This window comes from Manacus vitellinus, unplaced genomic scaffold (assembly GCF_001715985.3).
Source record: "Manacus vitellinus isolate BGI_N305 unplaced genomic scaffold, ASM171598v3 scaffold_43_pilon, whole genome shotgun sequence".
Classification (NCBI taxonomy): domain Eukaryota; kingdom Metazoa; phylum Chordata; class Aves; order Passeriformes; family Pipridae; genus Manacus; species Manacus vitellinus.
In genome coordinates, this window is record NW_021940560.1 from 5761912 (window position 1) to 5787464 (window position 25553).

At 40.2% G+C, this 25553-nt stretch overlaps 2 protein-coding genes across 2 annotated transcripts in view; one reads left to right on the forward strand and one right to left on the reverse strand.

Annotated features, from left to right (window-relative positions):
• The first annotated feature begins 97 nt into the window (after positions 1–97).
• The window catches only part of NXPH2 (neurexophilin 2), a 37356-nt gene continuing 11900 nt past the window's right edge, over positions 98–25553 (forward strand). Inside the window, exon 1 of the mRNA XM_018078895.1 lies at positions 98–145. The gene's annotated coding sequence lies outside the window, so the exon portion shown is untranslated. The remainder of the gene's footprint in view (positions 146–25553) is intronic.
• SPOPL (speckle type BTB/POZ protein like) overlaps positions 23023–25553 on the reverse strand; it is a 50670-nt gene continuing 48139 nt past the window's right edge. Inside the window, exon 11 of the mRNA XM_018078894.2 lies at positions 23023–23105. Coding sequence (XP_017934383.1) covers positions 23078–23105 — 28 coding nt within the window. The 3' untranslated portion in view covers positions 23023–23077. The remainder of the gene's footprint in view (positions 23106–25553) is intronic.

Here is a 25553-nt window from a genome sequence, read left to right on the forward strand (position 1 = left end):
GGGAAGCTCCCCCGTTAGTCTCGGCTTGCTGCAGCGCAAGCCAGGTGTTTTTTAATTTTTATCAGAAACTGTGCGACCTGCCGGTGTTACGCTAAATATTCCTCTGCGTGCGGTGGGGGAATGCGGGGACTGACGTGGTGGCAAGGTGAGATGCAGACTGTGAAATTCAGGGCTCTGAAGGGAGGGAGGCAAAACGAGGTGCGCGGCTGGAGGCGGGCGAGGAGCTCAAGTTCTCCCCACGCCAGCAGTGCCTCGTTCGTGGAGCACTGATGGTGGGAAGCAAATGGATTAATGCTCCTGTTCAGGTGGCAGGAGAGGTTAAAAAGAGGAAAAAATGTATTTGTAGAAGAGTTTGACCATATTCACTTTAATTTCGAAATCCCATTTTAACTTGGGGTGAGTTTTGGTTTTACTGCCAAATACCTCCGCTGCAAAGTTATGCCTCTCTTCCCCAGCTGCCTTGGACCCGAAAGTTTGTCACCGTAGTCAATAGGGAGTGTGTAATAAACCTTGAAGGGATTAAACACCCTCCTTAAGAACTGGAGTCTAGTATTACAGCGTGAGGTGATTGATTAGTTTTTGAGGAAGCTGATGTCAAATTCTAATCCGGTTCTGGATTGTGCTTGTCGTGTAATGTTTTTTGCTCCAGCACTTTATCATAGCAATGAAGTAGCGAGCTGCAGCCCTGCGATAAGGCACACATTTCTTTCACACTCCCATCCTTTTGGACAATAAAAGGCTGTTTACATTCTTCACATTCCTGCAGCCCAGTTTCCAGCTAAACAACACGCAGGGGTGAGAGATGGGAAAGCAGAGCAGCAAATGGATTACAAAGTTGCTGAGCAGAAGGGAACTGAATAAAAACGCTCCTTCCTCATGCCTGCAACCTCTCTCACCCCTTCTCACACCTTCCTCTTTATTTTTTTTTAAGAGATATCAAAAGGGATCGATTGAAACCTGAATCATCAGGGATCGGGTCTGTTACACAATGTTTTATGGATGATGTTGGGAAGTTTCTTGCTGTAAGTGATGGCTGGCTAAAAGAAGCAAAGTTGCTGCCTTGAATCAAACAAAAATCATAAACAGTCACTGAAGGTTCCCAGGTGGATGTGGCACTCAGCTCACCCAGGAGGATTCATTTTTTTCTGCATTCTTTATATACAAACCAAGAAAGTTTTGAACTCAATTAGTTATATAGCTTATATAAATTAGCTTAAATAGCAAATTAAAGCAAAATGAGAATGTGTGAGATTTTTGATGCATTTTAGGCTTACCTTGTAAGGCTAACCCACTGCTAAAAAGTTGTGTAAATACCTTTTGGCATAGTCTTACCAGAACATCTGGTTAACATCTGGTTAAATTTTTTGCTTACTATAAATTAAAAATATTTGATGTTGGTGGTAATGCATTGAATACAAGTCTCTGCTATTCTTTGTTCTCTGGCCAGTATTTGGAGGGACTGGTGGCTTCCCGGAGTCTGATTAGGAGCTTTAGCAGGCAGGCATTGCTGTTACTGGTTCTTGACTTTTTCTTTCTATTTTTAACCAAAGATCAACATGGTTAATATTATTCAAGAGTAAAGGCTCAGCATTTCAGCCAAGAAATAAAAAAATCATTGGTTTCAGTGTTGCAGTGCAGCAGCATTCTAGTGAGCCATAAATGCTATCACCAAACCCTTCCTGATGGGGCAATCTTAATTTTTTATAAAACATATAAGAGGTGTCAGAATGCAAAATATTTTGGCACTGTATTTCAGTGAAGATAGAAGTACCTTTTATTTAATAAATTGAATTTCGAATAGTGCCTTGCCTTTCAAATACCAAAGTGTGCTGTCTGCTTACCTACTTCCTAAAGATGCTTAAATTAGGATGAAATCCATGTGAAACTTCATAAATTTGAGGAGATTATGGCAGAGAGTCTCACTGAATTTCTGAAAGCAGTGTTAGATGATTTTTTTATATGCTGTTCTGTCAGAAGTTCATGTTTAGTACCTTTAATAGAGTGTAGACGTATTTTTGTAGCATGTTCCTGGAGTATTATTTTGATTAATAGTTGGTGTACCAGTATGCATGCAGCATAAGCACATATATATTTCCTCAAATATTTTGCATATTTGGGCATATGTAACAGTAAGGAAGCCTGCTGTAGAGTCAGGTTAAGGTGCTAACTTGCTCCTGTATAAATGCATTGATTTTAAAAGTCAGGTTTACCTTATGTTGACAGTATGGAGCAAAACAACAATTTGCAATGCACAGCCAGTACTTGTCTGGGCTGCTATTGATAAGAAGATGAAGAATTGTTGTGTTGTGTTATCACTAATAGGTACTCTTGCTTTACCATTAATTTTCACTAAGCTTTTCCAATTGTCACGTAATTGCTGAATGCCCTGTTAGTTACCTCTTCACAAACAATAGAGTTCTACATGTTGAATATTGAAGAGAGTGAAGTATTAGGATAATATAGTTTATAGTATGCCTGATAGTGTTTTATTAAGTTATCTTTAAATACCTTAAAGGAAAGGGGGCTTCTCCTACTTGCCTGGGAATATTACTTGTCATTTTAAAGAAATCTTGTTGAAAAAAAAATAAAATGCTGTCAGTATCCATTATTTCCTTTTCATGTTATTAGTTTGCACATTTAATGCGTCCTGTTTCATAACATTGTTTAAAATAGCTTAGATGGGGTCTTCAAAATGTGTGATATTTCCCTCTTTCCTTTAGGGAAGAAAAGAAATAAAAGCAGTATGCAGGTTTTGAATCGAGAAGCAGAGTTAGTTACTACTTTGTCTTGGCGAGGTAGTTACAGACAGGCACTCAGGCAGGACCTGTGGTTCTGTAGGGTCATCAGGCACCATAACTATTTGCACAGTCTTGCATCTTTGAGGTCTGAAATTAAGGAAGGATCACAGCAGCATTTTCCAGTGCCTACAGTTAAAGTTGCACCAGCATTTCCATCAAGAAACTCCCTTCTAACATTAATATTGGGTAGAGTTGTTGCTGTGTTAGAAATCCAGAAATCAATCATTTTACAAACCCTTAAAAGCAGTTGATTTTTTTTTTCCCCCAGTAGTGTTTGCATAGATAAGAAATAATTGGGAAAAAATGACCAAGGGTGTTATTTTAAGACTTTTCTCCACCAGTTTGAGAGTACAGTGTTTGATATGAGGGAAATTCAATGATAGATTGTTTGTCTTGGAATTTCAAGGGCTGAAATTGTCTAACAAACTGGTTTTTGTTAAAGTTAATGAAACAAAATTTTTACAGAAGTTTTTTTTTAACAGAGTTTAAGGTTCTTAATAACTTTAAGCTGAGAAGAATATTTGCTACAGTAGAAGACATTGCTTCATAAGAAGAAATTACTTGAAAACTGAGATAACACTGCCTTTCCATTTAAAATATGTATACCCTGTAAGGCTTAGAAATACAGAGGTATGTTCCTCCTGGCTACTTTAATTTGGTCTTCTAGCCCTGCAAACGTATTCCAGGTAATGTGCCCTTGCAGTGAGAATCAGAAATAGGCACCATGCAAAACTCTCAACTCCATTTCAGAAAGGTAAATGCTTCCCTCTGGTCATCTTGAAGCACACGGCTGAAATTCCACCCCCTTTAATTTCAGGGGGAAATTTGTCATGAAATATATTGGGCCCAACCTTCCATTTGGTTTATTTTGTTATTTTTCTCAATGCTCTGGGCATTCTAAGCCTATGTTTCGTTCTTGTGTATTAAAGTAATGTGAGTAACTCAAGGAATTCAGGCAGTTTGCAGTTGAAGACAGATCAACAAATGCTGGTTTCAGAAGTTTGAGAATTTATTACCCTGAATGAGAAGTTGTGTCTTAAGGTGGAGGGGGCCAGGTTTAGTTTACAGAGGAGGTTCACAACTCAATCTGTCCTCACATCATGTCTTTTGACCTAGTTCTGTGGAATTGGTGGCTGATGTTTTTCAGTTTGACTGAAAATTGTAGGTTGACTGGGACACAGAAAGGTTAAGGAGCCTACTTAAAATCTGTACAGAAAGTCTGTTTGATGTCCAGTAGACCACAAGACACTCCAGGCTTCCCTAGCACAGGGCAAGTAAAATCCAAGTCTCAATCTTTCCATGTGTAACATGCAAGGAGTTTTTCTGCCATTGTAAAGCACTTTGAGAGATGTCAGAGATGTGCTGTAAGTGTAACCGACAGGGAGGTGAAATGGAAAGATCAGTGGAGCCCAACTGCTAAACTGGGATGCACTGATCACTCCCACCTTCCTGGTTTTCCTCCTGCACCTTGGTTTCTGCAAGAAAGGAACTCAGACATGGGAGTCAAAAAGGAGCAGCAGAAACCCCTCACTAGAGGGACATTCAGGGCATCAGAAAGACACAACTCCTCTCTAGTTGCACCAATCTCCTGTACTGTTGAAAATTTTACCTTTAATCGGCACTTTATAAGCCAAAGTGTATGAGAAGGAGCAAGAGCTGCTCAGCATGATGTGGGGAATGAGCACTGGGGTGTCAGCAGTGTATGGTCTGTGGGTGAGGTGTTAACCCGTATTTGGCCCAAGTGTTTAAGGGCACCTCTGGTAAAGAGCTGAAATCAGGAAAGATCAGTGCTAGTCCAGAATGGTTTTAAGACAAAAGCTGCGATTCCATAGCTGTGGGTTGCATCTTGGTCAGAAACAGAGCGAACCCCTCCTGGTGCTGAGGGAAACCTGTCGCTTTGGATCTTTCACACGTACTTGTCAATGTATCAAAATCAAAAGCAGCGAGGAAAAAGGAAGATTTTTTTCCTTTTTGTGCCTGCATGCTTCACAAGACAGTACATTTGCTCTGTTAATCCATCTTCTAGTCCTGATTTTTGCCGACTTCTTTAACATACCACTTCGCTGTACCAATTATAAAGCACAAATAGCAGCCTTAAACTTTTTACCACATCAAATCTTGGAGAATTGAGTGAAATCTAGCAGAACTGGAAAAGAGGAAAGTTCCCCTTCACATAACTATTAAAAATTCATCCTGAACTTGATTTCCAAACATCCTATTTTGAGGCAGCTCTGGCCATTCACTTTGAATCTTAAATATGTGTATGTTTATTTGTCCAACCCCATTCTTCATTCCCATTCGGTTTCCATTTGCTCAATTTCCCACTGTGGTTGTAGCTATAGTTCCTGTAGTTTGTTTAGGAAGTTAAGATTCAGAGTTAAAGAAAATCAGGGGTGGACCTGCTAGTTAGGTTCTGCTTCCAGCAGAGCATCACTACTGCAAAGTAAGTCCATGAGAGACACATTTCAGCCTCTTAGAGACCCTTTCCTCAATTTAGGACTGTTTACACTTGCAGGTTTTATCTGGTACTCTTATCTGTAAAAAAAAATCTATTTATCAGTTGGTTCCTCATGGTTCAGAAACTCTTATTGTAGTGTTGTAGCACTGTAAATGTGATAACATCCATGCAGTCACGCAACACAGTTGTGCCTACAGCTGAGTCACGCACCTGGGTTACACCCTGAGTAATCTGAGCTGATGGAGGACCCTCAATACAAAGATGCAGCCCAGGAGTCTGCATCTTGCAGGAGGAACACAGGCTGCAGTCCTAATGTTCCCCTGCTCCCAGACTCCACGTACAAGGCACTTGGGATGCTGGAAAACCTATGGGTCCTGTGCAGAAATACGGGAATTGTCAGCACTCTGCCAGGTGAGCAAGAGATGGGATGGAAGGGGCGGGTGTGGATGAGTTTCTGGGTGAATCTCACACAAAATCTATAAGGTCTGCAGGTCAGGAGTTGGAAAACAGTGTTTATTCCTTTCCTGTAGGGAATCCCCTCGTGGGCTGGTGTTCTGTGTCAGCTTTAAGCTCAGTTGCAGTTAACAAAAAGGTTCAAGGAAACAAATTAAGAGTGGGGAGGAAATAAAGGGCTGTGAAGTTGGATCTGCAGTTCAGACTAAGTAGTTCTGTCCTTGCAGCAGAGATATCAGTGCTGGTGTGATGCTCTGCTCTTCCTGGAATGGCAGTACTTACTGTAAATACAGAATTTGAATGATTGACTATAATTTGAGGTAGAATTAAAGAGCTGTTAGAGCTGTAGTTCTTGAGATAGGTTTTCTCTTTGTTCCAAATGATTGGTAGTAACAGAAGCTATTATTAGCTGGGAAGTGAAAATGAAAGAATAGGGAGAAATAAAAAAGAAAACGAAGAATCTACTGTCTCTAAAATCGGTTTTTATGTGTATTGGGGGCAATTATGGTTATTGTATCATTGCAGTGCAGATTTGAGGCTACTTTAAAAGCTCTAATTCTGCTTCTCCAGATCCAGCATATTTCTTTTATGTTTACAATCAGCTGAGAATTTCTTTACTTGTTTTTGGTGATGACCAGGTATTTCTAATATCACAAATCACCAGTATGAACACGACCTTAATTTCATCTGACTTTAGCCATTATCTAGGAAAATAAACCACTTGTGCATAGAAGTGCTTCTATATTTATTCTGTTATTAAGTAGATTTAAGGGCTTTTTATGGTTTTGATGGAGAAGGAGCTGGCTGTGCTTGAGGGTGACCTGGAGGAAAAAAGCCCTGGGATTTTGCTGAGGGAGAAAGAGATAAATGCAAGAAAGAGGAAAAAGAGGAAGATGATGGAAATAAAACAATGCCTTCAGCAGTTGAAATGAGCCTGGGCAGTTAATGCAGGAGGAGAAGGACCGACAGACTGACAGTAACCAGGAATATTCCCACAATTACACCGAATTCTACCTGTGTATGAACCTCAGGAGGGTGAAATATGGGACCTCTAGTGCTGCCTGGCTCTTTTCTCCTTACAAGCACCTGCTGGTTGCTTCTGTTGTTTGCTACATATCTCTGGAAAGTTGGAATTGCTATTTCTTGTGGGGCTTCAAGGGTCTCATGGCCAGTGCTTTTTTTTCTTGAGCCTTTAGTTGTAACTGTTACTAGTGAGTGTGTTCTTCCACCACTGGGAGCCTAAAACAGATAAAGTATTCCCAAGTTGAATTTTCTCCTTACCCCAGGTGATTGTTAGAAGAAACCTCCAAAAATTGTAGTACAGGAATAGGTATATAACAGTAATTTTATAGTGCGCTGTAGTCAGAATGACACTTTTTAGTCAAGATGTCTTACACGTGTGCCATTATTGTTTTGGGAAATCAAAGAAACAAAGTAGAGCCTCAAGGCACATGTCTCAGCTTCACCTCCAGTAGACTAGAAGAATATTCTGTATAGCTGACCCTTTCCTTCACTGGCCCATCTCCATACAAAGGCAAAAAGCTGCTGAATCTGATCTTAACTGGCTGACAACAGGGGTATTTTCAGAGTGTCATAATGTGGATCAAGGCAGGAGTGAAGCCCAGCCCTTCAGTCTCTTGAGCAAAATGTGCCAGGGAGAAGGCTAAAGCCTGTGTTGTTTTCCACTCATTAAACTAATAAAATGCTAATCAGCTCTGTGGAAAGATTTGCAGTAGATAATGTGACTGCTGTGGCATCACTGAGTTATCAGGTGTGTTAGCCTCGGCCACTTTAAATTAGGTGATTGAAACACCTCTTTTTCTTTTGAAGCCTATTCAATTTCTTCTACTTTTTTGACTCCTTTCAATTCTGTCACTGCTAAAGGCAAGGAAAAGACTGATGTTAAACTCCTTACCAGGTTGGGACAAATCCTATGATAGAGCTGCTGTTGTATTCCAGGCTCTGCTTCATCCCGCTGCTGAACCTCTGAGTAGTTTACATTAAATTAGTCTTCCCGTATTGGAAACATCCATTTTTTTAGGTAATTTTGAATCAAAGTGCACTCTGTTCTGTGCTGAATGACAAATCCATCAGTCTTCTTTGCATTCCCCTGGCTTGGGTCTGCTCCCTGCTGTAAGGAAGTTTCTGCCCCTCCAGGGAGCTTTTCCAGACTGCGGTCCGTTGTGAGCTGCCTGCTTGCTAACTCTCTTTCTCTCTCCCTCCATGCTCCATCTTCCTAAAGTTTGGGTTTTTTTCCAAGCAGAGAATGCTCAGTTCCTCTGGGAGAAGCAGCAGCTTCCTTGCTTTCCCTCTTCCTTCTGGAGATGCTCAATCCAAAGTACAGTAGCCAGCAGCAGGTAGAAAGACTATATTCCTTTCTACTGCTCAGCTTCAATTTTTTTTTATTTAAAGATTTTAAAAAATTATATTTTTTTTAATTGTATTTATTTTTTGTACATGAAACTAGTAGTTAGAACCACCTTTCCAGAATCTATTAGTGGTCATCAGTTCAGCCTTCACTGACAGCTTCTGTCCAAGCTCTCTGGTTAGTGGATCAATCCAAAGGTTTATTGGGTTTAAGTTGTAGATTGTATAATGTAGTTCCAGAATGTTTCCATTTAAAATGGTCAATTTTTAAACCCATTTGTTATGATTCAAAATCTGAGTGGATATCCACTATTATAACACATGACTGGAATGTGATACCTTTTTTTTTTTTTAGAGGAGCAAGTTTTACAGAACTTCAGATCCCATATACTCTGCCCTCAAAAGCATTTTTCTCTAAAAAGCATATTTTTCCCCTTTGACACCCAATCCCTGTGAAGGTCTTGCTGTGACAGTGAGCTGTGGTGTGTAACATTTAGACTCAGACCAAGAGATACAACAAACTGCATTTCTTCCACGTTAACATCCTGGGGGCACAGAAGGTATTTGGTTTCTTTACACTCTCACTTCTCCCCCCTAGAACCCGAAATCCTGGATATTTTTTTTTCTGTAGCAGTTCTGGTAAAATCACAGCTGACGCTTTTCCTTACAGTTCTTAAATAGTGGGAAAGTCATTCTCATCCATCTCACTCTTTGAGCCTTTTCTTATTTTTCTTCTCACTGGAATTCAGTATCCGGTTCCTGGCACCAAACTGAAGTTAGCTAAAATAATACCAATGTGTTGAGTGTCTGACAGGAGAATAAATGCATTGTTGAGTTAGGACCTATTTGATTTAAATTAAATTAAATGCCTCTAAATGTAAGAATGAGAAAACACGACATACCTCATACTCAGATCCATTTTATGGTGTTCACCCTATAATCCTTTTATTCAAACACGCATGACCTATGTGTTATCAGCAATGGACAGCTTAAGACTGCTGTGACTAGGGAATTTAAACTCCATATTTTATTTAATAAAACCTTTTTGTGGATATTGGATGGGATCTGTTACTCTCCTTGCTTAGACTGAAGGTTCAGTGTTGCTGCTTTTAATACTTGATGTTGAATAATGGGGGAAAGAATGAATTTAAAATAGCTAACTTTGTATTTATGATGACTAAGAATACCAATCTGCAGAAATTTGCCTTCTGGAGAGTTTACAATATTCTTCCAATCAACAGCAGAGTTACATTTTCGGTGGAACAAAAAGATTAACATGGTGGAAAATAGAAATATAATGGCAATTGTATCTTTCTTGTACTTTGACGGATTGAATTGTCTTGTCCAGTTCAGATTTATTTTTATTTTTTTCAATGAAGCTGGTAATTGTGAAGGAGATTCAATTTTTTTTCTGTTTAGGTATTGAAACTGTAGTCCTGATAACACAACCCATTAGTCACTTAACTGACTTGTCCCATAGCAGTGACTTTGACATCCTTTGTGATTTCAGGGAGTGTTGAGATAAACTGAGTCTGTGACTAGGGGTTAATAAAGCCTGCTCTTTTATGAGCATGTCCCCCATGCCCCAATTTCTGTCTTACCTACTACAGTTATGTAACAGAAATCTAGTTATCCTTGGGATCACCAGCTCTGATCTAACTAAAGTGCACAGAATGGCTGAACAGTTATTTCAGTGGGACTTCCTCAGTTTGAGAATAACATCTTAACTAAATGTGGTTAGGAATTTTTCTACGCTTCTGGAAAATTCAAAATCACTGAAAGATAGTAGAGAAGTTATCAGTGTCACAGCTTTGAATCAAACACCTGCAGAATGGTGCCTGAGAATGAAATTTAGCAAGTTCCCCACACAGAAAGGAGATGCCTGTAAGGTCCAGAACCCTCTCGTGGGTCACAAGGATGCCCACTTTCACCTAGACTAGGAGGCTTTTTAGGAGTAGCTGGACAGCCTAAGGTAGAACAGCTATTAATGACTAACAAATAAATAGGTGATAATATCTCCATTCTCTCTGAGCAAATAAGTCAGTGCTTATCCCCTAATTAGGATAGCAGAAGGGAAAGTGAGCCTGCATCTCTCAAGGCAGTATCAAATTTATCAAGGGAGACAGGATTCTGCAGGAGGGTGCTCAGTCCCTGCCCTCGACAGGACTAAAAGCTGCTTGGATCTACCTTTTGGGGGAAGAGAGAGAATAGGTACAAATTTGTTCATTTATTTTGGTGGGAGGTCAGATATGAACAAATTCAGTGAGAGCAGGAAGCTGACTCCTCTCACATCTATCTTGCTTCTGCAGAGAGACACTAGAAAATGAACTATGATGGAGGCATCACTGCAGGCATTCTTACCTCATTCTGTTACCTTAGTCAAAGGTGCATGAAAACCACATCCTGGATTGGATCCTTCAACAGAAATTAATGAAGAAATGCCTGGATTTGTATCCTGAGAGAGCCCATACACAGATTAGATGATCAGGTCCTCAGTGAGGCATGCTCCAAAACAAACTAAATGGAATTTGCAACATTAAAACTCAAGGACTACTTGGGTCATGTGTCTTCCTGTGTCATTTCAGAGATTATAGATTTAAGCATCTGTTACAAACCTGGGGGAAAACTGCACTAGCTCTCTGTCAAGCTCTCCCTGCTTTTGTTGTTATCTTTATCAGATGGATACCAGGAAAAGCTATCCAATATCCTGTGATGTTGGCTTGCTCATGCTGAACACTTCCTAGTATTCTTCCTTTATGTTTTTTTAGAAGGTCCCATGATAATCTCTAGGAAGTCTCACAGCTGATGGTATCATATTGTTTAGCAAGTTTTTTCTAATACTATGCACAAAGTTTCCCTAATTCGTTCCCTTTATGCTTAGCTATCTCCTTTTCTATCACTCTTGAGACACTTTGTTCAGGCTGCATTATTTGCCTGTTCCTGGGGACCTTTTTCTCAAAGAACTGCAACATTAGCACAATGAGTCATGGAGAGTTTTGCTTCTTTATTCATCTTTTCTACTGTTTCTGAGTGTTTAGAGTAATATACACTTTTTTTCTTCCCTCTTCCCTGTTGGTTTTCACAAAATATCTTACAGGAAAGATATCCCATGTGCTGAACAAATTTGTTTAGATGATGTCTTTTAACCCATTAGGGATTATATAGGAGTCTTGGAGAATTTGGCAATTTTTCAGATTAAGACAATGGGCTAGATTCAGGAGGAAGACATTATATTCTGCATAATTCTCTTGGAATATTTTTTTCTACTTCAAACTGTGATGCTTCCACTACCAATTTTTTTTTTATTTTTTTATTTTTTTTTTTAATGGGCATGTGATCCAGACAGGTTGGATTTTTTTGGGACATCTGCAGCCAGCCCATGAGGATGGGACACTGTGTGTGTTCTGAAGATGTGAACTACGTGACTGTATTAGCACTATGCATGAGTTAACAAGCACAGCACCAAAAAGTAGGATTAGTGTAGGGTTCATACAGTTATAAGGTTTTGATCAGCTCAGAGCTCAGGGAGAACACTCTTGTATCTAGCCAGAAACATTACCAATCTCCCTGATGTGATATTTCCATTGCGAGATCTTCAGGGGTGTCTTCTGCTTCGTTTACAGAGCACACATCAGTGCTCTGAGTAAAAATTAGAGTGTCTGAAAAGAAAAATAACAGCAGGAATTGCACATAAACAGATTGTGTACCTAAATGTTTCACTCACTGTAATTTCTGATTAAAGAAATATCCCACAGATTCCCAAGGGACACTTTTCTTTGCAAGCAGTGATAACCTTTATAGTTGTCAGTGTATAAGAAAAGCTTCTGTTGAAGGATGTTATTAAAAGAATCACATGTTTTGTTGATATAAACCTAATACTGCTTCAAATTTCCTATTCCTGAAAGAAATACATTTAGAGTAGTCTGTAAAATAGTCTTTTTGCCTGGAACCACCACCTTTTCTCATACAAGCCATCATCTTTAATAGATAAACTTTCCATTAAGAGCTAGACAAGATGCTAGTTTTTCTTTCAGCAGTTAGAAACAAGAACAATAAATGTGTGGGAGAAATGCATCAATTTGGTTAGGAACATCAAAGTGTGTTCTTATCTGAAATATAGACAAATCAGTTCAGAGAAGGCTCCGAGTATAGAATTATTGACCCTGGAGGATAAGATACAGAATAACCTTCCTAGGCTGCACTTTGTCAATTTTAAGTAGTGTTTGCAAGGTGAGTAGTTTAAAAGTCTCATCCCCCTCAGCAAAATATTAATAGTAGATGCATCAGACTTTTTCCTAAAAGTTTTTTCCCTTTATAAATTACACTGCTATAAAAGTATGTTAATGTTCTATGCATCTATTAATCTTCTCTAAGACAAAATGAATAAATCCAACTGATTGATGTAACTCATAAAAGTACATAATTGTGTCTCTCTCTGATCTGGTTGTTAATTTTCTGATGTGGTCTCAATTCTGGGACTAACTGGTTGAGCCCTCTCTGTAGTGTGTCACAATGCTGGAAGCGATGGGGTCTGCAGTCCTACATCCCTGTAGGGTGAAAGATTAACTCAGTAGATCACTGAGTTAATGTGTTAAATGAATATTTATTTAATCATTGTAAATATAAATACAATTCTCACAAGTTAACTTAGGAGATAAATTCTTCTTCCACGTGGTGCTAATTGTGATATATTTAAACCTATCAGGCAAAACAATTATTCTGTTTTATTCAAAATGCTTTTGAGCCATCTATTCAAGAGATGAACTGTCTTCCAGACAACCCAGATAGAAAGCAGTCCTCATTACATTATCGAGAAAGAAGACCTCATCCTATGACACATTCTCTGTGTGTGTGTGTGTTTGTATAAGTATATATCTATATACGTAAGACAGTGTCCTGGGGAAGTTAGCAGGTGAAAGCTGTCCTTTAAATCAAGCCCACAACACAAATACAACTTTTTTTCAAGGAATATATAGATTAAAAACAAGGAAAAAGAATTGCTAAACACCTTTGATCCAATATCAACAACTGTCAATGGTATATTTTGAAAATAACTTTATAATGAAATCTGAAGCAAACAAGATTGTTTAAATCATCTTCTTTGGGTAGATTAGTTATTGGGAGGGGGTGGTGGTGTTTATACTGTGATTTCCGGCAAACCACGTCAAAACTTTTCAGTAATGATAGTGATTATGAACATTTAAGCCTCTGTGAATTCAGTCTATAGTCTTAGAGAAGAACGGGACCCATTTGTTACCATTGTCTGGTTAGAGTGTGACACATTAACTGTGGCCTTCTGAGCCACAGCCCAGCAGCTTTTCACCCACTTTTAGTCCACTCCTCAGGGCAGCAATGTTCCAGCCTGGAGATAGAAATGCTTGGGAGACTGTGTCAAAAACCTTGACAAAGTAGATGACACTCCTGTGCTCTCTCCTCATTCACAGATCTAGTAATTTGATAAATATTTGGTGACCAGTTTAGTCAAGCATGGTAAATTTAGTAAATCCATGGTAAATCTATGTTGTTTATTCCCAGTCATCATCTTCCCCTTCATGTGTCCACATATGACTCTAGAAAGGATTTGCTCTGTGATTTCCCTGAGGGCTGAAGTGAGTCTGAGCAGTTGATAATCTCCCAGATTGTTTTTAGCCTTTTTGAAAACAGTTGCTACCTCTGGGGTCTTTCCTGGTCATCAGGATCCTCTCCCAGTCTTCAAAACCTTTCACAATAACATCGACCAGCTCTTTCAGCACATTTGAATGACACCCATCCATCCCTCTGGGCAATGTATGGGTTCGGATTGCTCAGGAGACCCTTGCCTCAATTGTCTCTGTGACTGATAGTAAGGATTTACATAGGGAAAAGAAACAAACTTCAGAGGACTTGAATTAGTGTTACTTAGTTGGTGCAAGAGTCAAATGGATCCCTTGGAGTTCAATACAGTATCATTGAGACAGTTTAGTGATGTTGTTTAGTGATGGATGCTAAACCATAAATTAAATAATCATCTGCAAAGGAATGGTTTACAATCACAATTTTGTCTCTAAATTAGCAAGAAGGACATGATGGTTCACTCCAGGTCTCTTTAGGAGATCTAAACTTTACTTACAGGGGTAGCTCTTAAGTTTAGTCTTCCAATATCAATGCAAATGGCCTTGTAAGGCAGAAGTAAATGTTCCTTGTGGATGAGGATGCTCCAGGTAAAGCAGCAATGTGCACTCGCTTCATGACTCTGGAGCAGTCCTGTAAGAACTGCTTCATTTTCCCCCTTCTCTATGGTTTGAACATGGGATACTTTTGCCTGAAATCTATACTAGCAGTGTATAAGATTCAACAAAATTTTCAAGATCATCATTAGTGTGGGTTAGCCCCACTTTCTGGAGCTAAAAACTCAAGACCATCTTGCTTAAAATACTGATTATTATATTCTTTGCTGTGTTACATTTTAGCAATGCCCATAGAAATAATATATGCCTAAGGCAGACACAAGATTTGTAATTCTCTGTAAGCCTCATCCTTCTGAATTCAGTGTTTCATGGAGACAGCACAGAGTCCTGTCAGCCTGTGCTTCGACTCAGACTAACAACTTTTGCTCCTGCAAAAACGATTCACATTTTTAATCATCCGTTAGGTTGTGTTCTACATACTGAGGACTTGTAGATAAATAATTAAATTGAGAAATTCTGGATAGGCAAATGAACCTCGAAGCAATTATAAAACTGTAGAATTTATCAAGTGTGGTGATATTTTTCAGCTATGGAAAGAAATTATCATTAACCATTGTCAAGCACTTGCAGTTTTCTACCATAGGGGAACTTGGTTCTCCCTCAGTTTGTGAGCTGATGTAGTGACAAGCTGCAGAGAGATGACAGATTTCGCTAAGGATTCGGAGTCTGAACACCTGTGCAGTGTCATGCTTTTAAAAATAGAATGTGACAGCAAAACACATCAACCCTCTAATGTCCAAATGGAAACCACAGGGGTTTTTCCTTCAACTTTTATCTGGAGAAATCACTTTCAATCATCACTGGCCAAGTGAAAACACAAAGCAAAAGCTGTTTTGTTGCGGTCCAAAATTAAGAGCAACAAATCGGGATGGTAGGCACAGGTGCACAGAAAACATTCAGTAATCCCCATTTCTTTCTTCTCAGTGCTGTTCTGATGTCCTGCATCTCCAAGGGGTGCAGATTACTAATGGTCAGTAGCATTTTCTTCAGGAAACCCTTGGAGGATGGTTAGGAGAGGACTGTCACCCAAAGCTGCTTTGCATACCTTGGCTTTTGTGTGACTCATTCAACCCTCCAATGAAGCTATCAAAAAACAACCAACACATTTCTTGTTTTCTATAATCTTCTCTCTGGAAGAAAAAAGAAAAAAGAGCATTAACCAAGGGCAGAAAGATAAAGCCAGCCTTGTTTGATTACTGTGTTAGAAGTGTGCAGTATGCTCTTCTCTGCCCATCTCCTTTAATAGTATCCTTGAAACGTTAATCAAATCTAAAGCATGTAATCTTTTCCTTTTTTTTTTTTTTTTTTTACAGAGGGAACTAGGTTTCCCAGTCTGCCAGAGACTCTGAGCCCACTGCCAGCCCGCTCTGCTCTCTTCCAGGGCTGAGCACAATTACTGGGCAGCACTATGGGCTGGCCAGGAACCCACTTCATCCCATTTTTCCCATTACACAGTGCTAACCTTTCAGTATATTCTTTTTCTTCAGTAAAAGCTTTGTTTTCAAAGATCATATGTTTTTTCTACATATCTGGTACAATTATTTTGAGATGTGGTTTCGGCCTCTTTTCTATTGCAATACTATTAACTGTCTTAAAAAGGACATTTATTCAGTATTTTTTGACAAGATCTTTATGTGATTGTGTGATGGAGAAATAAGGAATGTCCAGATTTAGCTCTTTTGTGCTCTCATTTATGTATGAGAGAGACAGAAATCTACTTTAAACTCAGATAAGAATTAGCATTTTGGATGACAAAATCTATCACACATGAATGAGTTGCTTCTTAAAATCAACCAAATAAATTAGACTCCCTGTTTAGGAGCATCTGGCACCCTTAGAACCTAGTTCATATAATGACATCTCTCTTTGTTAAGAAGAATTATGTAACAATATGGTTGATTTATTTCAAGATGATTGGCTTAGCAACTTAATTGGACTATGCAGTATACCAGAGCAAAAGAAAAAAAAAATTAATTAGCTCATTCATTTGTGGATGACTGGAAGCACTGAGCATCATGCTCAGCTTCTTTAGAGGTGTGCAGCCATTTGATCCTGCAAGGAACCAAACCTTTTCAGCTTCCACAGAACCCAAGCTGATGTTCAGGCATTGAGCCCCAGACAAAGCCCACAGAAACCAGCAAGAAGTTTCCTCTGAATCCAAAGAGCACTTGGTGACTCCTGGAAGGTAAAGGAACCTTCCTGGAGAAACATGAAGACAAAAATGTGCCTTGAAGGATAAGGCTCATTTTCTTCCTCCGTGGCCTCCCTTTTCCCTTCAGCTTAAACTCTCACCTTCCAAGCTCCCAAATGCTGTTAACATACCAGAAAATTACCATGCTGTATCCAAGTTTTATATTCATCCTGGTGCAAAGTTTTATTTCCTGGATGACTATTTATATATGAAAAACGTGCATTTGCAACATCATTTGACTGCTTTATGGGGTCACCACCTCTCAGCTGAGACAGAACATTATTATAATTATTATTATTATTATTATTGAACATCTTAGTAACACAAAAGTAGCAGTGTTATTTATTGTAATTTGTTCAAATTACTTAATATCCAAATAGTATTTTCAGAATGGCACTTGACAGTTGTTCAGATTTTCAAGATCTCTCCATTTTATTTCAGTTCCAAATGCAGCTTGTGCCAGCCAAGAGACTGCTTTCTTGTGGGCAAATTCCTCTTAAGTGGAGTTAATCACATCAGCTTGTTTCTACACTCTAGTTTTACACCAATTTAAATAAAATTAGAGGTGTGAGTGCTGATTTCTCTTGTGTTGTTAAGCTAAAATACTCTGAGTCCCCAACGATTTCTTTTTCCATTTCTATAATTGAGCACCAAACTCCCCACTTCTGTCCCACCCCCCAAAGCACACAGAAAACAAGACAAAACCCTAAATTAAAATCAGAGTAAGGATTTGACTTACAACATAAAAGAAGAAATAGGGCTGAAATTCCACACTTATCACACCCTGTAGTACCTAGATACTGCTGCACATCTGGTGTGTGAGATAATGTGCTGTTTAGAGACCACAGTATGAACACAGAAAATTGGAAATGAGTTTCAAGTCTTAACACTACATTTCCCCACTTCTGGGAGCAAGCAAGGCACTGTTTTTCACTCTTTTTGTAGGTCGTGTGATTTGATTACTCCGGGGTTTTTTTTGCTCTGAAAATAATGTAGGCACTAAGGAAATCAGAAAAGGAATAGTTCTGTAAGAAGTATTTTGTGCAGCACAGCTGAGAAGGTTTTTTATAAATTCCCAGACCATATAGCAAGGTTTAATTGTAATATTAGCAGCAGCAAAAAAAAAAATAAATAAGAGATGCTCACATGAAGTCATGGGTGGAGCAATAAAAACCACATGTACCTTGTTCATTCACTTATCACATAATATAAATAATCAAAGCCAAAGGCAGTGTTTTTAGCCATTCTCTGCAACAGAGCATATTCTCTCAGGACTACCTGGTCTTACAGTTGTCACAATCACATGTATCAGTTATTTGCATGTTTCTAGACTGTAGCTATCAGACAGGAGAAGTTAAATCTGCAGCCAATGTGCTTTCCAGTTATTTCTTACTGAAACCTATGGATGTTTGCATAGGTCTGACTTCTGGCAGGGAATATTTTCCTTGTACAGTCATGTAAAAGAGAAGATTTTTATTACTGAAAATGACCCAAGCATAGTGCATTTAGCCTTGGACTTAACATAGAGGAAATCAAGTACATCTCTTAATGCAGAACATCAGACTTGATCTGACCTTTTAATACTCACATGTCTCCAAACCGAATGCTTTCCCTCAGTTTTGTGTGTGTGTACCTGAGTGCCAGTTCACCTGGGAAAGGAGAGTGTTTCCATGGCAAGCCAGGGCACAGAAGAAGAGACTGGCTGTCTTTAATGCAGAGCGTGGTATTAGTGATGTGCTCCCAATGTACAGCACTAGGTGGGATGGCATCGAGGAGGAATACAACGAGCAGGGAAGCTGTTGGCGTGTGACGGACACCCTGTTCCCAAATCTAGACCAGAGCAGGAGCAGTTCTCATACCTTAAGGCCTGAACAGTGGTGGGATCATCATGACCTGGCTACAAGGCCAGGAAATCAGCACCCCAATGCAGACAGAGGTGCAAACAAGAAGCGTAGTGACCCTCCTCCTCCCTCCAATCTGTGCTGCCTTTTTCCTGTGTACTGACCGTGAAGATAAATGGAGAAGAGCAGCTGAGGGAAGCATGCTGTTAGCACTCCAGAGAAAACATCTCCTGCCGAGTATTGAGCAGCAATGAACTGAACATCAAAATTGTTTAGACATTTCGATCCATATTCAGCTATAAGAGCTTCTGCTGAAGTTCGGCTGAGCCCTAAGTGAAGTCGAGCACGAGCCACGTACATCTTATCTGCACTTAATGAGGTGTTGTCCTTTGCTGGCTGGAAGGACATCTGCCAAGATTTTCTCTTCTGGAGCTTGTTATGGAAATATTATCTCTCTGTTCAGTGAAGTAACATATCCAAGCTTCTTGTTCTCTGAACATAGGTGATAATGATCCTTGTTTCTACTGTGAGTCCACACCGTCCTCCATGCGTGGCTTGTGGACAGGAGAAGCTGCTATGCCTCCAACAGGAGCTGGAAGGTTTCCAGCTTCAAACCCAGCCAAGAACAGGGAAACCAGACTTATACACAAATTTCTGAGCCAAAATCTGTAACAGACTACTGTGCATATACTCTAGTGAATCTCATGGTCATGTCCGGTCCAGATTAAGTTTGTACCAGTGGACGATCCAGACACACAGAGAATTGGCACAGGGCTGAGCTCCCTTCATCCTTATTCCTGCAGCATTGCAGGCAGGTAGGACAGACAAACAAACCCTTCCTGAAATGGTTCATCACAAGCAACTGGCTCTTCCATAGGTATCAGAAGTTGTAATGCTATTTGATGTAACAAGTTTACTGGCCTGAACATGGAGACTCAGAGATTTATAAAATCACATTTTTATTACTGATTCAGTCATGCACATACATATTTATAGGCTTTGTAATTGATCACATAGGGCAACACATTAAATTTTAATACGGGGGATTACTTCCTGTCCCTGTAGAACCACCTTTTGTATCCACAGGAGGCAGTTTAAAACATTTACAGCAGTTGCTTTTATGTCTGTCACAAGCCTATTACCAGCTTTGGTCTAGGCAGCAGTTACATTTAGATTTGTTTCCTTCTTTGATCTCCACAATCCGTGTGAAAACACACATTAGAGACAAGAAGGATTGTGTGGCTTTTTAAGCCTGGCATCACTTACACATCACAAGTTCTCCTAGCTTCTCCTTATCAGCTCACATCTCATATCTCCTGCTCTAAAAGCCTGCTCTTCCTACTCCCAGTGTGTTTGGGTTTTGAGATTGCTCAGGGCACCTGTTAACACTCATTCCCAAACTCATTCATGGCCAGTGGTTAGGTTTCTTATACAGACTCAGAATTTGGCAATCTGATGAAAAAGACTTAATTTTGTTTTACATCTGTGCAGTCAGTGCATGAATGAAGCAGTGAATACGGGTCTTATTAGCAATCATGAGTCCTTCTGAACTGGTTTATTCTGCTTTTTAAAACATAGTGAGAACTGACTACTACAGAGTGGATATTTTCAGAGTAAACCTTAAAGTAGAAAAGTCTGTCTTGGAAGCAGATTCATTACCTGCAAGGGAGGTCAAGACTGTGGTCAACTGAAAAAGAAGAATCCCCAAAGAAATTTGAACACCAAGGTGCATAAGGAACATTTTGGTTTTGTTACCCTGCATGGTCAAGTCCTGGAGCAGGGAAGCCAAATGAGTTGTTAGCAGAGGAATGTGGACAGTAGTACCCCTGGAACCGTCCTGGTCTAGCAAAGGTGTCCTTGATCATGGCAGGGGGTTTTGGAACTAGATGATCTTTTAAGTCCTTTCCCACCTCATCAACCATTCTGTGACTCTGTGATTATCTAAACTTTTGGGGAAAGAATGTCTGCTGTGAGTGAAGACAAATAAGTCAATGGAGCTGATATTTCTCACAGAATGCTTATCTAAACCAACCTCATATCAAGGCCTCTGGGGGGTTTGCAGGTTTGGGATCCAGCTGGCTGTTACAGCCTATGAATCCACTGATGTTTGCATTCCAGTTTGCATTATTTGCATTTAAGGGAAGACTTTTCAGGTTATGCTTTTATATAGCCTTTCTTCTAAGACACCTTTAGTCTGCATCCAAAGAGAACACTTCCTTCTGTCTTGTTTCTAGGACTGTACATTTTCTAGGGTGTGTGTTTCAGATGTGTGCCTTAAAACCAACGTGCTAAAGTCCCATTTCCCTCATCCACAGCCCTCCTGCAGGTGATTTATCTGCCATCAGTGCTTGTTTCACCAACTGCAAGCACCCTGCTAGGACAGTTCTTTTCCACAACCTGGAAATGTTATTCTTTATATGCCAGTTGGAATGCAGCAAATGCATCGTGGGATGAGACCAAATTAATACTTGGGGTTATGTGCAAAGTAATTCACAATAAAAGAGAGACTGTAAGATGTAAAGATGTGTTGAATGTGCTCCCTTCTTGTTTGATACAGATACAGCGCGTGTGGAGCAAATAGGTTTGAAATTATATTTTTACATGCAAATGACAGCAATTTGCATTAACTCCTATTGTGCTAGAACATAACATTTTCATCTGATCTGTGCCTTTCTGTCTTCAGATCCTCTTTCTGTTCTTACAGTGCATATACAAAGATCCTAGATATTAAATATCTTGTTAAATTCCTGCAGGGGAACAAACCAGGCCTGTGTTATGACATTCTTCCAGGCAAACTAGATCTCAAACTCATCTCTTCTCCCTTTTGTAAACCCAAGTCATGGATTTATTATATCAGGACAGATGACTGACCAGTTTCTAATTAAGCCTTATTAAAACTTACATGGTGATTGAATTTCAAATTTAAACCTTGTCATTTTTAAAGTGTTTCAAACTTATCATTTCATTTTGGAATTAACATTTCATGTACCACGCACTGGTATTGGATGGGAATAATGGTGGGGGGGTTTTGTTTTAAAAATAAGTCAGAAACCCCACGTTTTTTAATTGATAAATAGTTAAAAAAAAAAAAAAAAAGCTAAGAATGATCTTTGTATTTTAGAAAGCTTTGACCAACTAATCTCAAACTGTTCTCCCAATCTTTGAAGTACAACCAAATTCAAGCTGAAAGGAATTCTGTTTTTCCTTTTCTTGGGGACACAAAAGATGGCTGAATAAATTAAAAGGGATTAAAACTGGGTTTCAATAGGACCTTACAGTATGAAGTCACTGTTAGTACACCATTATGCAGTACACAATGGCTGCAGGCGTGGCTGGCTGCTGTTAGGCAAAGGCTAATATTGTTTCACCTTAAAACTTAATAATCAGGCAGCTTCAGTCAATGACTTTCTCTTCTTTAAGAGAGCAATTCGTTTAGGAAAGCAGCATGCATGCGTGTGTGTAGGCAGTAGTGAAATATCTGCAAGTGCCCCAGTGTGCTACCCCATGCTAAGTGGTTTGAAAAGGAAAAAGATTTTAATTTAATTTAGAAAACTGCCGTGGCTTTCCACGCGTAAGGCGGGGAGGGGAGAAGCTGTGAGCCAGCATGGCACTGCTCCCCTGGCAGCCATGGGGGGGACAGGCAGCTCCAGCCCAGCCCCAGCTTCCACACTGGCTGGGGAGGAGGACAAACCTCGGCCTTGCCTTCATCCCAAACTGGTGCGATGGTGTCGTCCGGAGCAGGCGGGGAAAGGCAGCGAGAAGGGGCTGCCCGGAACTCCCAGCAAGGGATGGGTTTTGGCGCAGTCCTGGGAAGATGCTCACCCCCAGGCTTTTCCCAAAGGGCCTCCACCTCATTGAAAAGGCACAAGTGGAGGAGCTTCTCCCCAGTGTGTGACCTCCACATCTCCAAAGCAGCCTCAGCCCCGGCCCTCCCCCGGCAGCCTGACCCCACGACACAGCACTTCTTGGCGAGGGGTTACTCACCTCTTCCCTCTGTATCCGTGGCAATCCAGTGTACTCATGCACTTCCCACGTGTTTCTGTCACAAAGCTTATAAGCAGAAATATTTTTCTTAGAGAGATGCCAAGAATGTACCCAGCAGCTCCCACAGCTTGGGTACATTAACAAAAGCACATGTGGGCAGTAGGATTTCCAGGAAGGAACACTATCCTTGGAGTAAGCTGCAAAACGTGTTTTCCGGAAGAAAGCTTTTAACTTGAGACTCCTAGTCAATCCCCCTTTGTCCAGCTGATGGACTCTTGGATACATCCACTTGCAAAGAGCATGAGGAGTCAGGAGGAATCACCAAGAGTCACTGGATAACCCCAGCTAACAGGTTCTTCAGCAGGAACATGCCCAGGAACTTGGAGTGACCACAGCTTTCCTGAGATGTCAGTGCAGAAATCACTAGGGGCAGCTCTTTTCCAATGGGAGCTTCCCATGCCAAGCTCTGTGGTGACCGTGCCTGAGCCCAGAGTGATGCCAGGAAAATACCTGCAACAGAGCATTTCTAGCAGCATTTCTAGCATTTTTATTTCATAAATGCTATAGGGTTAACAGGGGGTTAGGGAGGAAACATGCCTTCTGACAAGATGCACTTAACAGTGAAAGCTGAGGCAAAGTTCAGAAACTTGGGATTTGTTTCTGCTCTCTCCCCTCGTTACAGTTGTCTCCATTAAAGGCAGTGGAGTCTGGAAGCACACACGTTGTTCTTCAGGAATGGGCTCTTTATCTCCATCGTGTCACTGGCAGGTTGTTAGGAAATGCAGCCTGCAGTGAAGCAACACAAAAATCTTATGCCTTATTTAAATAATGGTGTTCATTGCCTATTAAAATGTAACTTCCTGCTTTAAAACAGGATTAATTAAAATGTACAAGAATGCAATTCAGTTACATTTTATGCTTCAGCCCAGCACATACTTTTCATCACTCATTCCCAGAAGAAGTATTAAGGGCAGCACAGCATTCTCAGTTCTGCCATTAAAAGCACAAATGAGTATCAAGCCTGTTCTTTTCAAAATCTTGGCTCAAGTATCACCATTGTTAGATTTTTCATAACATATTACTTTGGCCATTACTGTTTTGCAAGATAATTGTATCAGTGATCTAACTTTTGACAGGATTCAAAGTGGCTGAAAATAGTTCACTGCAGCACCTTTGTCTTTTAAAGGCCATTTGGGGCTTGTTATTTTAATCCTTGTGCAGCCTGATTTATCACTTCAAACATCTGTCAGCTGTGCTTTGTCTTGAAATTGATAGTGATAGTGTTACTGATTTTTCAACAGCAGCTGGTAGAGGTTCATTAGTTAGGCTCTCAAAGGGAGTAGATAACTAATATTTTTCTTTGTTAATCATCTCTTACACGTTGTAATAATACTGAGTTTGAAATCTGCTAGAAATGCACAGCCTCTCTCTGTTTGTAACTCGTCAGAAGCATCCTTTTATTCTTTTAATCTGGCTCGATTATTAAAACTCTCCTCTTCATAATGCAGTAAAAAATTGAATAATGGCACATGAGTAGGAAGAGAGAAAATCCAGCCTTTGCTGTGCAGTACTGAGCAAGGAGGGAGGTCATGGGGGTCTCAGAGTCCACATCCAAATATGAATCAACTCCAAAGAGGAGATTAAGGGCTGTTCCGTAATTGATTTTTAGTTTAAACTCTACAAGGCATACAAAACCTCGTGACAACTTCAGTAAAATCAGGTTCATTTCTAACAGATACAGCAGTTTTCTGTTAATGCACTTTCCCTGCCACATAAAATAGCCCTAGTGGTTAACTGTGATTCTTAAAACATTTCCCCCCCCCAAAAAAATCCTTGCCAGCCTTCCTCCAGCTGATCACCACAGCGACTCCTGCTCGGAGCTTCCAGGGACCTGAGCATCTGTGAACTCTCCTGCAGCTGAGAGCGTGTCAGTGCTACCGCTGGTTCCAGCGCTCACCAACAGATAATTACCGCTTGAAATTAGTATTTTAATGAACTGATCTCAGCAAACGTAAAGTGAAATCTCCCAGGCATTAAAGAAATAAGCAGGAGGGAAAATTATTAACTGTAAAGTTCAACAGACGGCTGGTCAGCAGGCGCTGTCTCGGCAAAGGGGTTGAGTGTTCCCGTTTCCATCTGCAGGAAGAGGCTGGTTTGGGTTTTGCCCCTACAAGCTGCCTCAGTTCTTAGGGACAGGGTTTAGTGGGGCTTGGCAGTGCTGGGTTGATGTTTGGATTTGATGATCTTAAAGGTCTTTTCCAACTCAAATGATTCTATGAGCAGCACCTGCAAGTGGAAGAGTGACTTCAGGGGAGATTGAAAACACCTGGGACGTCTCACAGGCTTTCCAGGTGAACAGGAATGTCTTCTAAATGTCTGCTAAAAGTAACTAAATGCCAGACCTTCATTCTAAAAGGACAAGTTTCAGTCCCATAAGATAATACATGTACTAGATAATACAAAATAATAGTGAAGCTCAGTTCAAAGCTCAGCTCAGTTCAGGCTGCAAGAGTGCAGCCTGAATTTCAAGGAAATGTGTAGGGTGACTGAAAAAACACCTGAGAATCAGTGGGTTTTATATGTTAGCAGAGCATGAACTGTGTTTTCTTCTAAATATAGACAAGTAACTTGGGGTGGTCTGCATCAAGCACCACAGTCATGCCAGGCCTAGGGAGAGGAGTGTGTGGAGAGCAGGAACAGGCACCTAGAGGTGAAGCCCCCTGCCAAAAGAAATGTGACTCCCACCCCAGGCTTCACAGGTGCTCAGGCAGTCAGTAGACACAGGCCATCACCAAACAGGAACCCTTATGCTCAGCTCAGGTTTCATCCTCTCCCTCTCAGTTCCCAGTGTCAGAAACTACACTGGAAATAAATGCAGAATGATTTTTAAAGTCAGAATTTCTAAACATCTCTGTGGAGAAGTCCTTCAGAAGTCCCTCCTGGCTAGAACACTCCATTTGTATGTCACAGACTCGAAGACCTGCTTATTTACTGAAGGACAGTTGATCACTAACATACTTCAGGACACTGTGTGGCCAGGCAGGTGGATACTCACCCACCCCACCACAGCATTGCCTTGCCTGTCCTGTTAGGAACCAAAAATTCTCCTTGAACATTTCATATAGATTTATATATACATATATTTATATGCACATATATTTTTATTTTTTTATATATATATATATATAATCTAAGCTTTCTGTATCTACCATAACTGAATTAGATATTTTTATA